Source organism: Halichoeres trimaculatus, unplaced genomic scaffold, assembly GCF_033239565.1.
Source record: "Halichoeres trimaculatus isolate MK-OKI-2021-1 unplaced genomic scaffold, fHalTri1.1 fHalTri1_scaffold_17, whole genome shotgun sequence".
Lineage (NCBI taxonomy): Eukaryota > Metazoa > Chordata > Actinopteri > Labriformes > Labridae > Halichoeres > Halichoeres trimaculatus.
Genome location: NW_027437195.1, coordinates 26002181 through 26014362, shown reverse-complemented (window position 1 = coordinate 26014362; position 12182 = coordinate 26002181). Strand labels below are relative to the sequence as shown.

The following is a 12182-nucleotide window of genomic DNA, read 5'->3' as shown; positions in this document are numbered from 1 at the left end:
AAAATCCAAACTCTGTCTGAGTCTGTGCTGAGGGTGGGAACAATCGGCTTCACCTTCTTTTATTCTCTTTGAATTGTGAGTTCAAACGGCGGCACGTCTCCTCGTGGCGTCGACAGATCTCACTGAATTCCCAGTTGAGTCGGCGTGGAAGAGGAGGAGGAGGCAGGGGGTGTCTCCGTCGTCTTGTTCGGATCAGAAAAGCTTTTACAGCGGCGGCGTTCAGCTGTCATGTGAACACAAAGCTGCTCTCTGATCCGACGGCTCACCTGATTGAACCAGACGCCTCATCAGACAGTGGAGGTGAGACTGAGAGAGGATCAGCTGCTCAAAATGTCTTCATTTAAATCTGAGATAGAGAAGACGGAAAACCAAAAACATCTCAACGCCCCTGAATCACCTCCTGAGCAAAAGAGCAGGAAGAGCTCGGCTCATACTCTTCAGAGCAGGAGCAGTGATTACAGCTGCATCCAAACTTTTTCTTGAGTTGGAAATCAAAAAGTTTGGTGCATCAAACTGCATTTAAGATAATATCAGGCCTCTCTTACTGAGCAACTCATGTTTGACATAGTTTCAGAGTTCGACTCTGAAAAGATGCAAACTTTCTGCTCAAACTTCTAATTAAAGAGTGACGGTTGATCAAACCATAAGTTCTTTACTCCTACTATACCCAAAAGTCAACGACATGAGTAGCATTTGATACCAAAACAAAGCATTTACTGGAATCTTGATTATGTAGCATGTGCGTGCTAATGGCTAACTATGATATTGAAAGCAAAGTATTTTTTACGACAGCTCTGAGATCAGGTGAAGCCAGCAATTCTTTATTCTTTATATTTTCATCTTTAATTTGGATCCCATCTGCTTCCACAAAGCGGTTGCTAGTCTTCCTGGGGCCGACGCAACAAAACAGCTGAAAGAAAAACTATCATTCAAAACCACTTAGTATTCATTAAAAACAAATTTGCAAAAGAAGAAAAGTATTAACAGTCAAAAAACAATTTAGATTATGATAAGAATCAAATGAAAACTTATTATTCTGGATAATCAAATAAAGTTAGGACAGCGAAAACACATGAGACAAAGTTAAAAATCTAAAAGTTCAAAACAGTAAATTTAATTATTCTGTGACAAATCTGTGAGTATTTGTTTAATTTGATGATAAATGACTTCCTAGATCAAAGAGAAGAGATCATTTCTTGGTTCATTTGAAGAGTCCCCAGAGGAGAGCTGGTCATGTGTTTGTGCTTGGTCTCAGTTTCACTGTAAACTGTACAAAGGCTTCTCTCTGTGAACAGTTTGTGACCACCTGGATGCTTTAGAGACATCTAACAGGAACAACAATAATAGAGTTCTGCTGTCAAAATACCCAAGGTTATTACTTTAGTACGTCTTGTTTGTCCTAGTTTAACTTGAGATACAAAACAACCTCATACATATCTGTAACTTTAAAGTCTGGCACATTTCATAACTTAAGAAATGTATAGACCTAAGTTAAAATCACCAGTTTACAACCAGAAATTAAACACAGACAGTTTGAATTTAGAACAGACCAACACAAGGTACACAAGGTGACCAGCAGGTGTCACTATGGTCCTTGTTTCACACTTATCAGTGTAGGAATATTTTCTGACCTGAGCAATAAACAGATCTTGTAGCATGTGGTGGTTCAGGTTTGTAGTGCCAATTAGAGGTAAGAAAAACTTTACTAACAAAGCTGGATGAAGAGATGCTGACGTCCTTAAACTCAGATTTTTCAAGTCACAAATTGTTTTAAAACTTCTTAGATTTTAAAAGCATAGTGATCAAAAGATCTTGAGAGAAGATGAAAGATTCTCTGTACACATGAAGTAAATGAACGAACAGAAAGAAAACTTAATACACGTCTAAAAACAGGACTTTGAAGTTGTCTTTGAATCCTTATATTCTATTTGAATCAAACTTCTTAACACTCATCTTGATTTCTCACAACTATAACTTTGTATTTTTCATTGTGCTCACGCATAAATGTGCTCCAGACTATGGATTTTATTTTTTAAAGGACAGAGACGTGACTTTCTCTCTCAGAGAAAAACAGCCCAATATATTCATTCATATACAACGTGCAGTCAATTAAATTGAAGAAATCAATGAGTGATTTATAATTTTCTTGTTATTTTAAGGTTGAAATATGTTGAAATATGTGTTATAGTCTCATTACAGTGAAAATCAAGCAGTGATATAAATATTAACATCTGCTGCCATCTGCTGGAGATAAGGGGTATTACATCAAGCTCTTGTAAAAGCAGACCTGAGCAGGTAAAGTGACATTTAATGAATTCAAAAAGAAAAAAATGTTTATAGTAATATTCCTTTAAAGTGAGAGCATAAGACATCAAATAAAGTAAAATGATATATTTGATAAAAAGAAACAGTGAACAGTGTTTTAATTTTTCTTGGAGAACAAACTTATTTTTATCCCTTCAACAAAAAAAAGAGTCTACAAACTACGTTTAAATTTTATTTTCCCTCCAGTTTAAGTACATTTTTAGGGGTAAAAAACTAAAAGTTTGTTAAAGTTAAAGCTCCTGTAAAGATCCTTTTTATTGCATTGGTTCTGATGCCCCCTGAGGTCAAAGCTGTACCTTTTGAGACTTTGCTGATCTTGCTCTGAACATGTCCAGACATGTTTTGTTTTCTTTTGATTTTTTTTTATAAAGAACAGTCTCATCCTACATTATTTTCACTGTTTGTCAAATTTTTACAGAAAGAATTTTTGATATCACACCTCATCGGACACCTACCCGCAACTACAGGTGTTCAAAACTACCAAATAAACCTTAATAATGTTGCTGCAGATTGTTTTGCTTGCCTTTGCAGGTCATAAAGAGGTATCAGGATCAATTTCTGTTTTCCCTCCAGATGAAAACTCCTTACAGGAGCTTTAAATCACATATTTTAAGAAAACACATCTTTATTCTGTAAGGTTACCAACAAAAACACACACAGAGGGTTTTTGAGATCAAAGAAGTGAAACTCAGATTAAATATCTGACACTGTTTTTTAATACTTGCATAAATCAAAAGAAAAATTGGATAAATTGTGAAACAACACAGAAAAAAGTCCTGTTTAATCTCCAGCGGAGCCAAAGTTTTGGGCATTTTTTTGGCTTGTGAAAAATCATGAAGCGGTGATTGGCGATGATTTTTCAGATAAACTTTATTTACATATCTTGAAAACTGGAAACGGTTTGACATCATATACAACTGAGACGCTACACGCAACACAAATTCACAGAAACATCCTTTTTATGACACATGAAACTGTAACACCAGAATAAACATCAACAGATCACCCGCTCATCACTCAGAAACATCCGTCTGTGAAAGTCCTCAGCTGAGTCCACAGAGCCTTTCGCTCACCTCCCACAGTTTACGAGCCACGGCGTCGTCTTTTGCCTGGCCGTGTACGTCCTGTGCGGCGCAGCAGGAGAAGTAACGTCCACTCAGAGGTTCGATTCCTTCCTGCAGGCAGCAGTGCAGCGAGGTCTGAGCTCCAGCTTCAGGGTCCAGGAACAACAGCTTGGCCACGGGATCGATAAAGATCTTCTGCCACAGGCTGACGTTGCGGGACAGCTCGGTCCGCACGATACCTACAGGACAAGAGGAAAGAAGGACACTAAGGGTAACGCTTTGAAAAACCTGAATGTGGATTTGACAGTTACAGAGGAAATGTAACCACTGCATGAAAACCTTCATTCTTCAAAGGTGTGTTACCTGGGTGCACGCTGTAGCAGGTGACGTTTGTGCCTTTCAGCCTCTTGGCAAGCTCGTGTGTGAAGAGCACATTGCACAGTTTGCTGTTACAATACGCCTGGAAGAACTGCCAGCTGTACTTGCCAGTCCCCAGGTCCTTGTTCACTGCCAGAGCCTGAACACAACACAAAGCTGCATTAACACAACTCACCTGGATCACTAGTGAGAACAGGTGACAGGAGAAAATGTGATGACATCAGAGGAATGTTCTCTTTGTGTGAGGCAGAATGACTTAATGTCACTTAACGTGAGCACAAAGAATACCTGAGACAGAAGAACGTGTTCTGGCGCTCAGTGTTCCTGAATGTGTCAGGTAGTTAAAAACACGTGAGGAGCTGGAGACATGCAGAGAAACATTCTGTAGTTTCAGATTCCTTTTTTTTATTAGCTTGCACAATTTAAGCTTTGATGAGAGGAGTACAACTTCAGATAAATTAAACTTTTTTTTCTTTAAAACTATTTGGTTTATGATTAATAAGGCCAAAAAAATCTCATTTAATTAAAACTGCTGAGGTAGATTTGATGAATAAAAGATAAAGTCTATCGGGCTTTACACCCAGCTGATGTGCATGTTGTCGTGTATCATTGTTTAAATATCTCACCTCAAAGTCGATGTGTCCCCAGCGGTGAGCCATGGACGACAGAGTGACGATCCGTCCTCCCCCTGACTCTTTCAGACGCTCAAGCAGCAGGCAGGTCAGCAGGAAGTGCCCCAGGTGATTCACCCCAAACTCGATCCCAAACCCATCCTCAGTCCGTCCATCAGCTACTAGACCTGCAGGTTTAGATTTAAAGTTTTTAAAGGATCTGTTTAAAGAGATTTAGCTTCCTGTCAGAGTTAAAGCTGGAGCAGTAAACCCTTATTGTTGAACTGTCAATCTGTGTTTGTGTTTACCTGCGTTGTTAACGAGCAGATCCAGCCTGGACTCAGTTTTCAGGAAGATTTCTGTGAAGCTGCGCACCGACTTCAAGCTGGCCAGATCCACATGCATGTAGACCACATCTGTGCTTCCTGTTTTCTGGAATATCATCATCATCATCATCATCATCATCATCATCGTCATTATTACCATCTTATTACCCAGATTTCTTACTGATCTCTCAGCTATATAAGATGCTTGATTGGTCGAAACCCTGTGACAACACTTATTAACTTTTAGCTTCTAGTTATTGACACCACAGACCATAAATGGAGGTAAATCTGTTAGCTTCTGTGAGCTTCATACTGGTAAACAATGTGGCTAAACCTTAGTTTCTGTTAGCATGCTAATTTGACAGGCTCAACAATGTCCAGCAATCTGAGCAAATGCAGCACAGCATGTGAGTCTTCTAACTTAAACTAATCAAATTCCCAAATATAACTTTCTTCTAAAGAGACAGTTTTCAATTTGATAGTTGTAATCTGATTAGATTAAATTTTTAACAACCTACACAAGATCTTAATTTGAGTTTACAAAGAAATTTACTTTAGCAACACAAAATGAACTGTTTTTAAAATCTGTTAACTTTGTTGCTTCTTTCTGATTCAGTGAAGTGAAAATAAAAGAGCATTTCACACAGGTGTGGTATAAAACAGCCCATCCTGTGAATTACTCTCACTTAACAAACCTGTTTCTTGAGAAACTGTGAGGTATTGTGCAAGTAGACCCAACACACCATTCAACAAGTGATCACATGCAACAGGCTGGAAGGAGCTCCTGACACTCCTTTAATCTAACTATCCATTTTAACTCTGGGTCTCTACCTGTTGAATTTCTGCTATAGCGGCCTCGGCTTTGTCTCGGTTTCTGCAGGCCAGGATCACTCTGGCTCCCTTCCTGGCCAGGTGTAGAGCTGTGGCTTTACCGATACCTGTGTTTCCTCCTGCAACAGAAAAATCAGAGTCAGTGACTGCATGATACACTTGGGCATTTACAAAAAGACTGCTCAATTTTATGCTAATAATAAGAGTGGAACTGTGCATAATTTCACTTTAATAATTAACAACATATTAGCATGTAGCTTAGATTAGATTGTAAAAACTTAAAAACATATTATCATGCTAAACTAACAATTACAAAACGTGAGCATGTTAGCATAATAGTATGTCAAGGGTAACTAAAGCTGTGGTAAACATGCTAAATGTAGGTAGCGATAAACACTGAACCAAAATCTACAGTAAATATATTCAAAATAAAATATTAGCATCGTAATACCCTCTAAATAACACACTTACATCCTAAAATTCAGGTGGTAACATTTTAAAATAATGTTAGCATTGTAAAATGTATTGAATAATATAGAAGCTTGTATCAGTCCCACTTATTATTAGCATGTTAGCATGCTAACACACTAAACTATGGCGGTTAGCATTTACAAATCATAAACATATAAGAATGCCAGAGTGTTACTCAAAATTAAGCTTGTGGTAAACGTAACACCTACATAACATACCAACATGCAAAACACAGATATTGGTAAAACATTAAACAAAATTGTACGCTAAAATTTTACGAATAAAAGCATATTAGCATTGTAAAACCGTATTTATTGAGTAAAAAATTGCCACATTTTTTCATAGATCGTTTAAATTGTCAATACAGAGGGTTTTTAAAAGCAATGTTAGAGATTTCCAGCTAAAAGGAAGCAAATCGAACAAAGAAATCCTTTTAAGATATAAATATTAAATAAATAAAAATACTTATCAAAAGACATATTTTAATTAAAACGTGAAAAGTTAACATTTGTAATGTCAAAAAGACATCTCGAAAATTTTACAGAAGCCAGAAAGCAGAAAACTGCTCAACTTAATTATTATTTTACTATTTCGATTGATGATTAATTTCTGATTCATAAACAGTAGGACAGATAAATCCGTTTTACGCTGACGTACTTGTGACGTAATTTAAAGACCCGTTCACGAGCTGCATCTCTAGTCCACGCACCAATAAATAATGTTTTACATTAATATGACAGACTTTCGATCTATAACAGCATCACTTATAAACTTTTCCCTCTGTAGTACAGCTGTGTTAGGACTCCAGTCTCACCTGTGATGATGGCGGTTTTTCCCGCCATGGCTGCGTTTCCTTTACATATGGATCGTTTAAAGAGAGTCTTCGTGAGGACGAAGTATCCACCCAGCAGCACAGCGGCCAGAAGGACAAACTGAAGCATGATCAAACACCTGAATTATCCACCTGACAGTCGCTGGAAGAGTCGGAGAGCTGCTTCTTATACACTTGTAGGAGTTCAGGTAGAGTCCCACTACACTGTGCTGTGATTGGCTATCCGCATGGTGAGGGGCGGGGCTTGTTACCCACTCTTGAGTGGCATCTTAGTGAGAGATCCCTTGTGTAGAAATACCTTAATCTTTACGGTTGCCAGTAAACTTAGATATTCTTTATATATTTTTTTAAACTCTTTCTTTTTTGTGTTGTCTGAAGTTAGAAAAATTATTATTTTATTTCCTGAGAATTTAAGAAAACAATTTTCCATCTTTTTTTGTATTTAGATAATGTCACACTGTTTTTTTTTTCTTCTTCTGGGCATTGTTTCCATCCAAGAAATCAAAGAGGTAATGTTTATCACAAATATGCAAAAAAATAAAAAAGTAATTCTACATCGTGTGTTGTGCTGATGTACAAACTTTATGCACCCCTTCACTGGTCATTGCCCCTCTGATAAACCCATGCAGCATGTGCGCAGGCCTCTGGGATTCACCTGGTAGACTGGTTCTACCTGAAGCAGTCTCAGCTCAGCTCAAACCTGTCTGACAGGTTCAGGTGTTCTCCTCAAGCTGTGACATTCAACTGAAACTCTGCTGTCTGACCTTTCACCTACTGGTACTTCTGAACCCCGCAGAGGTCAGAGTGAACTTCCTGCTGAGACCTTCAAAATAATAATACAAAAACATGAGGATGTTTTTCTTTTTTGTTTGTTTTTATTCAGTGGAAAATATTTTAGCAACAGCTATTTTTAATAGCATATTCTCCACCTATCTTGTATGAAAGGTGTTGATTGTTATTCACATCATTAAGAAAACAGGATAAAGACTCCTGTAAGGACTACTGAAAACACAGAGCTTTTAGTTTCCTGTTACTCTTGTTTTTGTTGACTTTATACTCTAAAAACAAAAGATTAATTTAGTCCTTAACATCTGTTCAAAGACATGAAAGAAAAATATAGATTTCAAAATGTCCAATGTTCATTTATAATGATTTTTCTTCTGCCAAAATTAAGCAAAGTGTAGAAATGTAAAATGTCACACATTTCACTTAACAGATCAGATTGTGAAAAATGAATCCAAAATAAGCATAAAACATACACATGACCACATAACAGACTTTTAAATACACTTTGATTAAAAATACAAGGAAACACTGTGTTATTTCAACACTATTATGAATCAGCAGAAAGAGTTCAGACAGTTTTGAACCCTGCATGATGCTTTCAAGGACGCTCAGACTCTTGAGTTTTTGAGTACAATGAACAGTAAGAGTTTGAAGCAGGCAAAGAAAAACACGCATATTAAATTTTTTTTTAAAAATGAGATTTTAGAAATGACTCACAGGAGAGAAACAAAGTTTTTGGTTTCAGGCTAAACCACAGAAACTCTCGCTGAGCTCCCACAGCTTCTTGGCGGTGGCGTCGTCTCTCGCCTTGAGGTTGATGTGAGGTGCACAGCGGGAAAAGTAGTGTCCACTTAGGTGTTCGATGCCTGGCTCGAGGGCACAGTGGAGCGTGGTCTGAGCCCCAGATTCAGCATCCACTAAGAAAGGGGAGGCAAGGGGTACAGCCACCAATCTCCACCAGAACCCCGTGTGACGCCCGAGCTCTGTTTTTATTATTCCTAGACGGAGGGGAGAAAGAGGAAGATAAAACAATTTATGTATGTACGGCAGACCAATCTGACCAAAATAAAACCTAAATAAGAAATGACAAAAAATATTTACTATTTATAAAAATTCTGGTTTGAGTGAGTGAGTGAATGATACATTCAGTTTAAATGCTAAAGACTATATTAAAACACAAATATGAAGGTCAGAATAACTAAATTCAAATTGATGATGCATTTATGTGAAAGAAAGGAAACTACTCTTTTCCGAAAAAAAAAAAAGAAACAAAACCTTGAGAACTTGAAGCATTAGAAAAACTTGAGTGAAGTCAAAGTCAGCCTACCTGGATGGACGCTGTAGCAGGTGACGTTGGTGCCTTCCAGCCTCTTGGCGAGCTCAGTAGTAAACAGGATGTTGCACAGTTTGCTGTGGCAGTATTTCTGAAAGATGTGGAAGTCGTTATCGCCCAAACTTAGATCTTTGTGAGTCGTCAGGCAGTTGAAGTCCACTTTCCCCCCTTTGTGGCCTTCAGAGGACACGGTCACCACACGGCTGGGCCCACTAGCCTTCAGCCTGTCCAGGAGCAACACCGTCAACAGGAAGTGACCCAGGTGATTGACTGCAAAGATCATCCCGAAGCCATCTTCTGTTTTCCCCCCTAACAGGATACCTAAAGACAGACATCACAGAAAATAAACCTAAATATGTTGGTTTACAGAAACTGAGATGATTATTATTTCATTTTTATGTTTTGATAAAATCTGACCAGCGTTGTTGATGAGCAGATCCAGTCTGGACTCAGATTTGAGGAAGTTTTCTGTGAAGGAGCGAACAGACTGTAGACTGACCAGGTCGAGCTGCATGAAGACCACCTGGGTGTTACCTGTCTCCTGAAGTCAGGAAAACAAAGAGGGGTTACAAAACATGAAAAGCTCGCAGGATTCTTTGGAGTCCTTACTTTCATCAATCCTAAAACAGTTCTGTTTAGCATGTGTACTGTTTGAAGATAGAACATTCATAAGCTAACAAGTTATAGTGGAGATGCTCTAAGCAATACAACTCTTTGGATGTAGAAGTAAAGAGGACCTAGTTTACGACCCTGAGGTACACCAAATTAATCCGTTCACATTAAACAAATTCATCTGTGCAGTAAGAAACTTTCCAATTCTCAAGTATTTGTTCTTTACCTGGACGATGTCCTTGATGGCGGCCTCAGCTCGTCCTCTGTCCCTGCAGGCCATAATCACCCTCGCTCCCCTCCTGGCCAGATCCAGTGCTGTGGTTTTACCGATGCCTGTGTTTGCTCCTGGAGAGAATATACAAGGCCATAACAAGTTTTAAAAACTGAAAGATCTTTTATGTTGCTAATATCGAGGCTGAAAATGAACATTAAATGATTATGCTGACATCATAGACTCCTTGATTTATCTTTAAGTGCCACAAAAATTCAATTATTGTTCCTCTAGAATATCTACAGACAGCTATGGTTTCAAGAGATTTTTGGATGCTTGGTACAGTTTTCTACTCGAAATAAGTTTCAGAAAAATTTGTTGTTTTTCAAGATGGAGTTCAGATGAACTTGTACCAACAATCTGTTATGTTTTGATAATGTGATATTTATATAATCAGCTGAGAGGGGTGTCAAGATTTTGTGTGGGAAGATTTTCAAGGACAAGACAAAAAAAAGAAGTCACATGTTGTGGATAGTGATGTAACAGCTTTGCTATGGTGTAACTGACTTTAAGATCAATGACCAGAGGTTGCAGCATTTACAAGGGCGGCTGGCTGTTAATACAGTATTATCAGTTTCTGTGTCAACAGTTTGCTAAAAAAAAGGGGGTGGGGGGTGGGACAAGGATTAAAATACCAGAATGACCCTTTAATAATATCTCACTTTGCATTGCCAGGTTTTATAAACTTTGTAACTACCCCCAGGGCCTAAGACAAAAATCACTTTCAAATTCAGCTAATTTAGCTTTATTCAACTTCACATCCAAATGATAACAGCAGACTTACAAAAAAAAAAAAAAAATCACAGTCAAATCCAAGACAAACATTCTTCAATGGCTGTGAACACTAAATGTATTTTTTTCCTGGAGATTATAGTGGCACATTTTTAAGATTGTTCTGTGTTTTGTATAATAACACCAAGAAGGTGAATTTCTCAGGCTTCCAAAACAGCTATTTGAATTTCTACCAAACTGGTCAGTTTGGGATTCCAGCTGCTATTCGTCTGCATGTTTGTCATACCTATGGTCTATACGCAGTGAACTCACCTGTGACGATGACAGTTTTCCCGTGCAGCTTGACGTCACTTTTACACCTCGGCATCTTGAGAACAGTCATATGAAGAAGGAAATACACTCCGAGCAACAGAGCCCCGCACAGCAGCAGCTCCAGCAGCATCCTGACTGCAAAATTCACTGAAAACAAGTCACCAAATGACGAAGAAAAGAGCCATTCACTTGACGCCCTCTCTTTCTCTGTGGGTCTTTATGTAACAGCTTATCTGTAGCCCTCCCTCTATCTCTATTTCCCTCACAGCTAAACAGACCACTTCCAGTTTAAAGCCCCATGATCCATTTTCCCTCCTGTGCTCGGCTCCAAAACTCTGCTGGAGACATCCGCTCTGAGAACAATTTACAGACTAGTTATCCATTTTATAAATGTGTCGAATAAAAAGAAATCACCATAAAAGAGAAATAATTTAGCACCTCTTACAGAGAACAAAGAGGAGATAATTTTAACTAGAATGATGTTTTTCAAACTAGCTGTGCCCAGACAGGTCATTCGCACTTCTTTTCCCAGACGTAGTTTGGGTAATTGTACGCTGCAGTGCCCCCTGGTGGTTGGAAGTTATATTACGTCGTTGACAAAAAGTTGTGCTACATCTTTTTTTTTTTTTTTTTTTTTTTTTAACTTCTTTTAAGGAAAGATTGTAAAGTAAGTCACATTTCAGTTCAGTTTTGTCATGACACTTCCAAACACAACCTGCTCACACAGACAACACACGTAAATAATGAGTCGAAGTCCCTGAAGTGCATACTTCCTGTAAATAATTTTGGTAACTAGTTTGGTGACATCTTTTAAGGCCAGACAGTATTTAGGTTGCTTTATTTTTCCTGTGCTCCATGAGAATCCAACTCTTTTTCTCAGTTTTACAATAATTAATGGCGGTAATCCTCCAGCTTGTGTTTCCTGTATTTATCTGGCTCTCGTAGTTGTTATGACTTATTACATTATAGCTATAAGTATGAACTTAAATTGTGTATTAAATGACCTATTTATCTCTTTAATTTTGTTTTCCATCTATCAAGGCTAATATCTCTCATCTATTCACTCAAAGCAATTTGCTCTCCCTCATCTTTATTTCTAATTCCCAGTAGTTTTTTTTAAGCTGGGTCTATATCATGAATTTGTGAGTCAGATGAGTCAGAATAAAGTTTGTTACTGCAGCTCTAGAAGAGAAGTATTGTTAAAATTAAAATTTGAAAAATTTCATTCATTTGGAATTAAAAAATGTAAACAAGGAACAGAGTTTTGAGAGTACATTTCTTCTTGGTCTTAATTTACT

The 12182-nt window shown here is 37.9% G+C and overlaps 2 protein-coding genes across 2 annotated transcripts; both read right to left on the bottom strand.

Annotated features, from left to right (window-relative positions):
- Positions 1-3196: 3196 nt before the first annotated feature.
- On the bottom strand, positions 3197-7042 carry LOC141806528 (dehydrogenase/reductase SDR family member 13-like). The gene is made up of 6 exons (XM_074692109.1): positions 6821-7042; positions 5536-5654; positions 4687-4810; positions 4394-4566; positions 3753-3906; positions 3197-3628 (listed from the first exon to the last, which is right to left on the bottom strand). Exons 1-6 carry the CDS (start codon positions 6945-6947, stop codon positions 3369-3371), a joined length of 957 nt encoding a protein of 318 aa, XP_074548210.1. The 5' UTR covers positions 6948-7042; the 3' UTR covers positions 3197-3368.
- A 681-nt stretch (positions 7043-7723) lies between these two features.
- On the bottom strand, positions 7724-11422 carry LOC141806527 (dehydrogenase/reductase SDR family member 13-like). The gene is made up of 5 exons (XM_074692108.1): positions 10885-11422; positions 9796-9914; positions 9375-9498; positions 8952-9278; positions 7724-8622 (listed from the first exon to the last, which is right to left on the bottom strand). The coding sequence occupies exons 1-5, from the start codon at positions 11012-11014 to the stop codon at positions 8366-8368; spliced, it is 957 nt and encodes a 318-aa protein (XP_074548209.1). The 5' UTR covers positions 11015-11422; the 3' UTR covers positions 7724-8365.
- Positions 11423-12182: the final 760 nt, after the last annotated feature.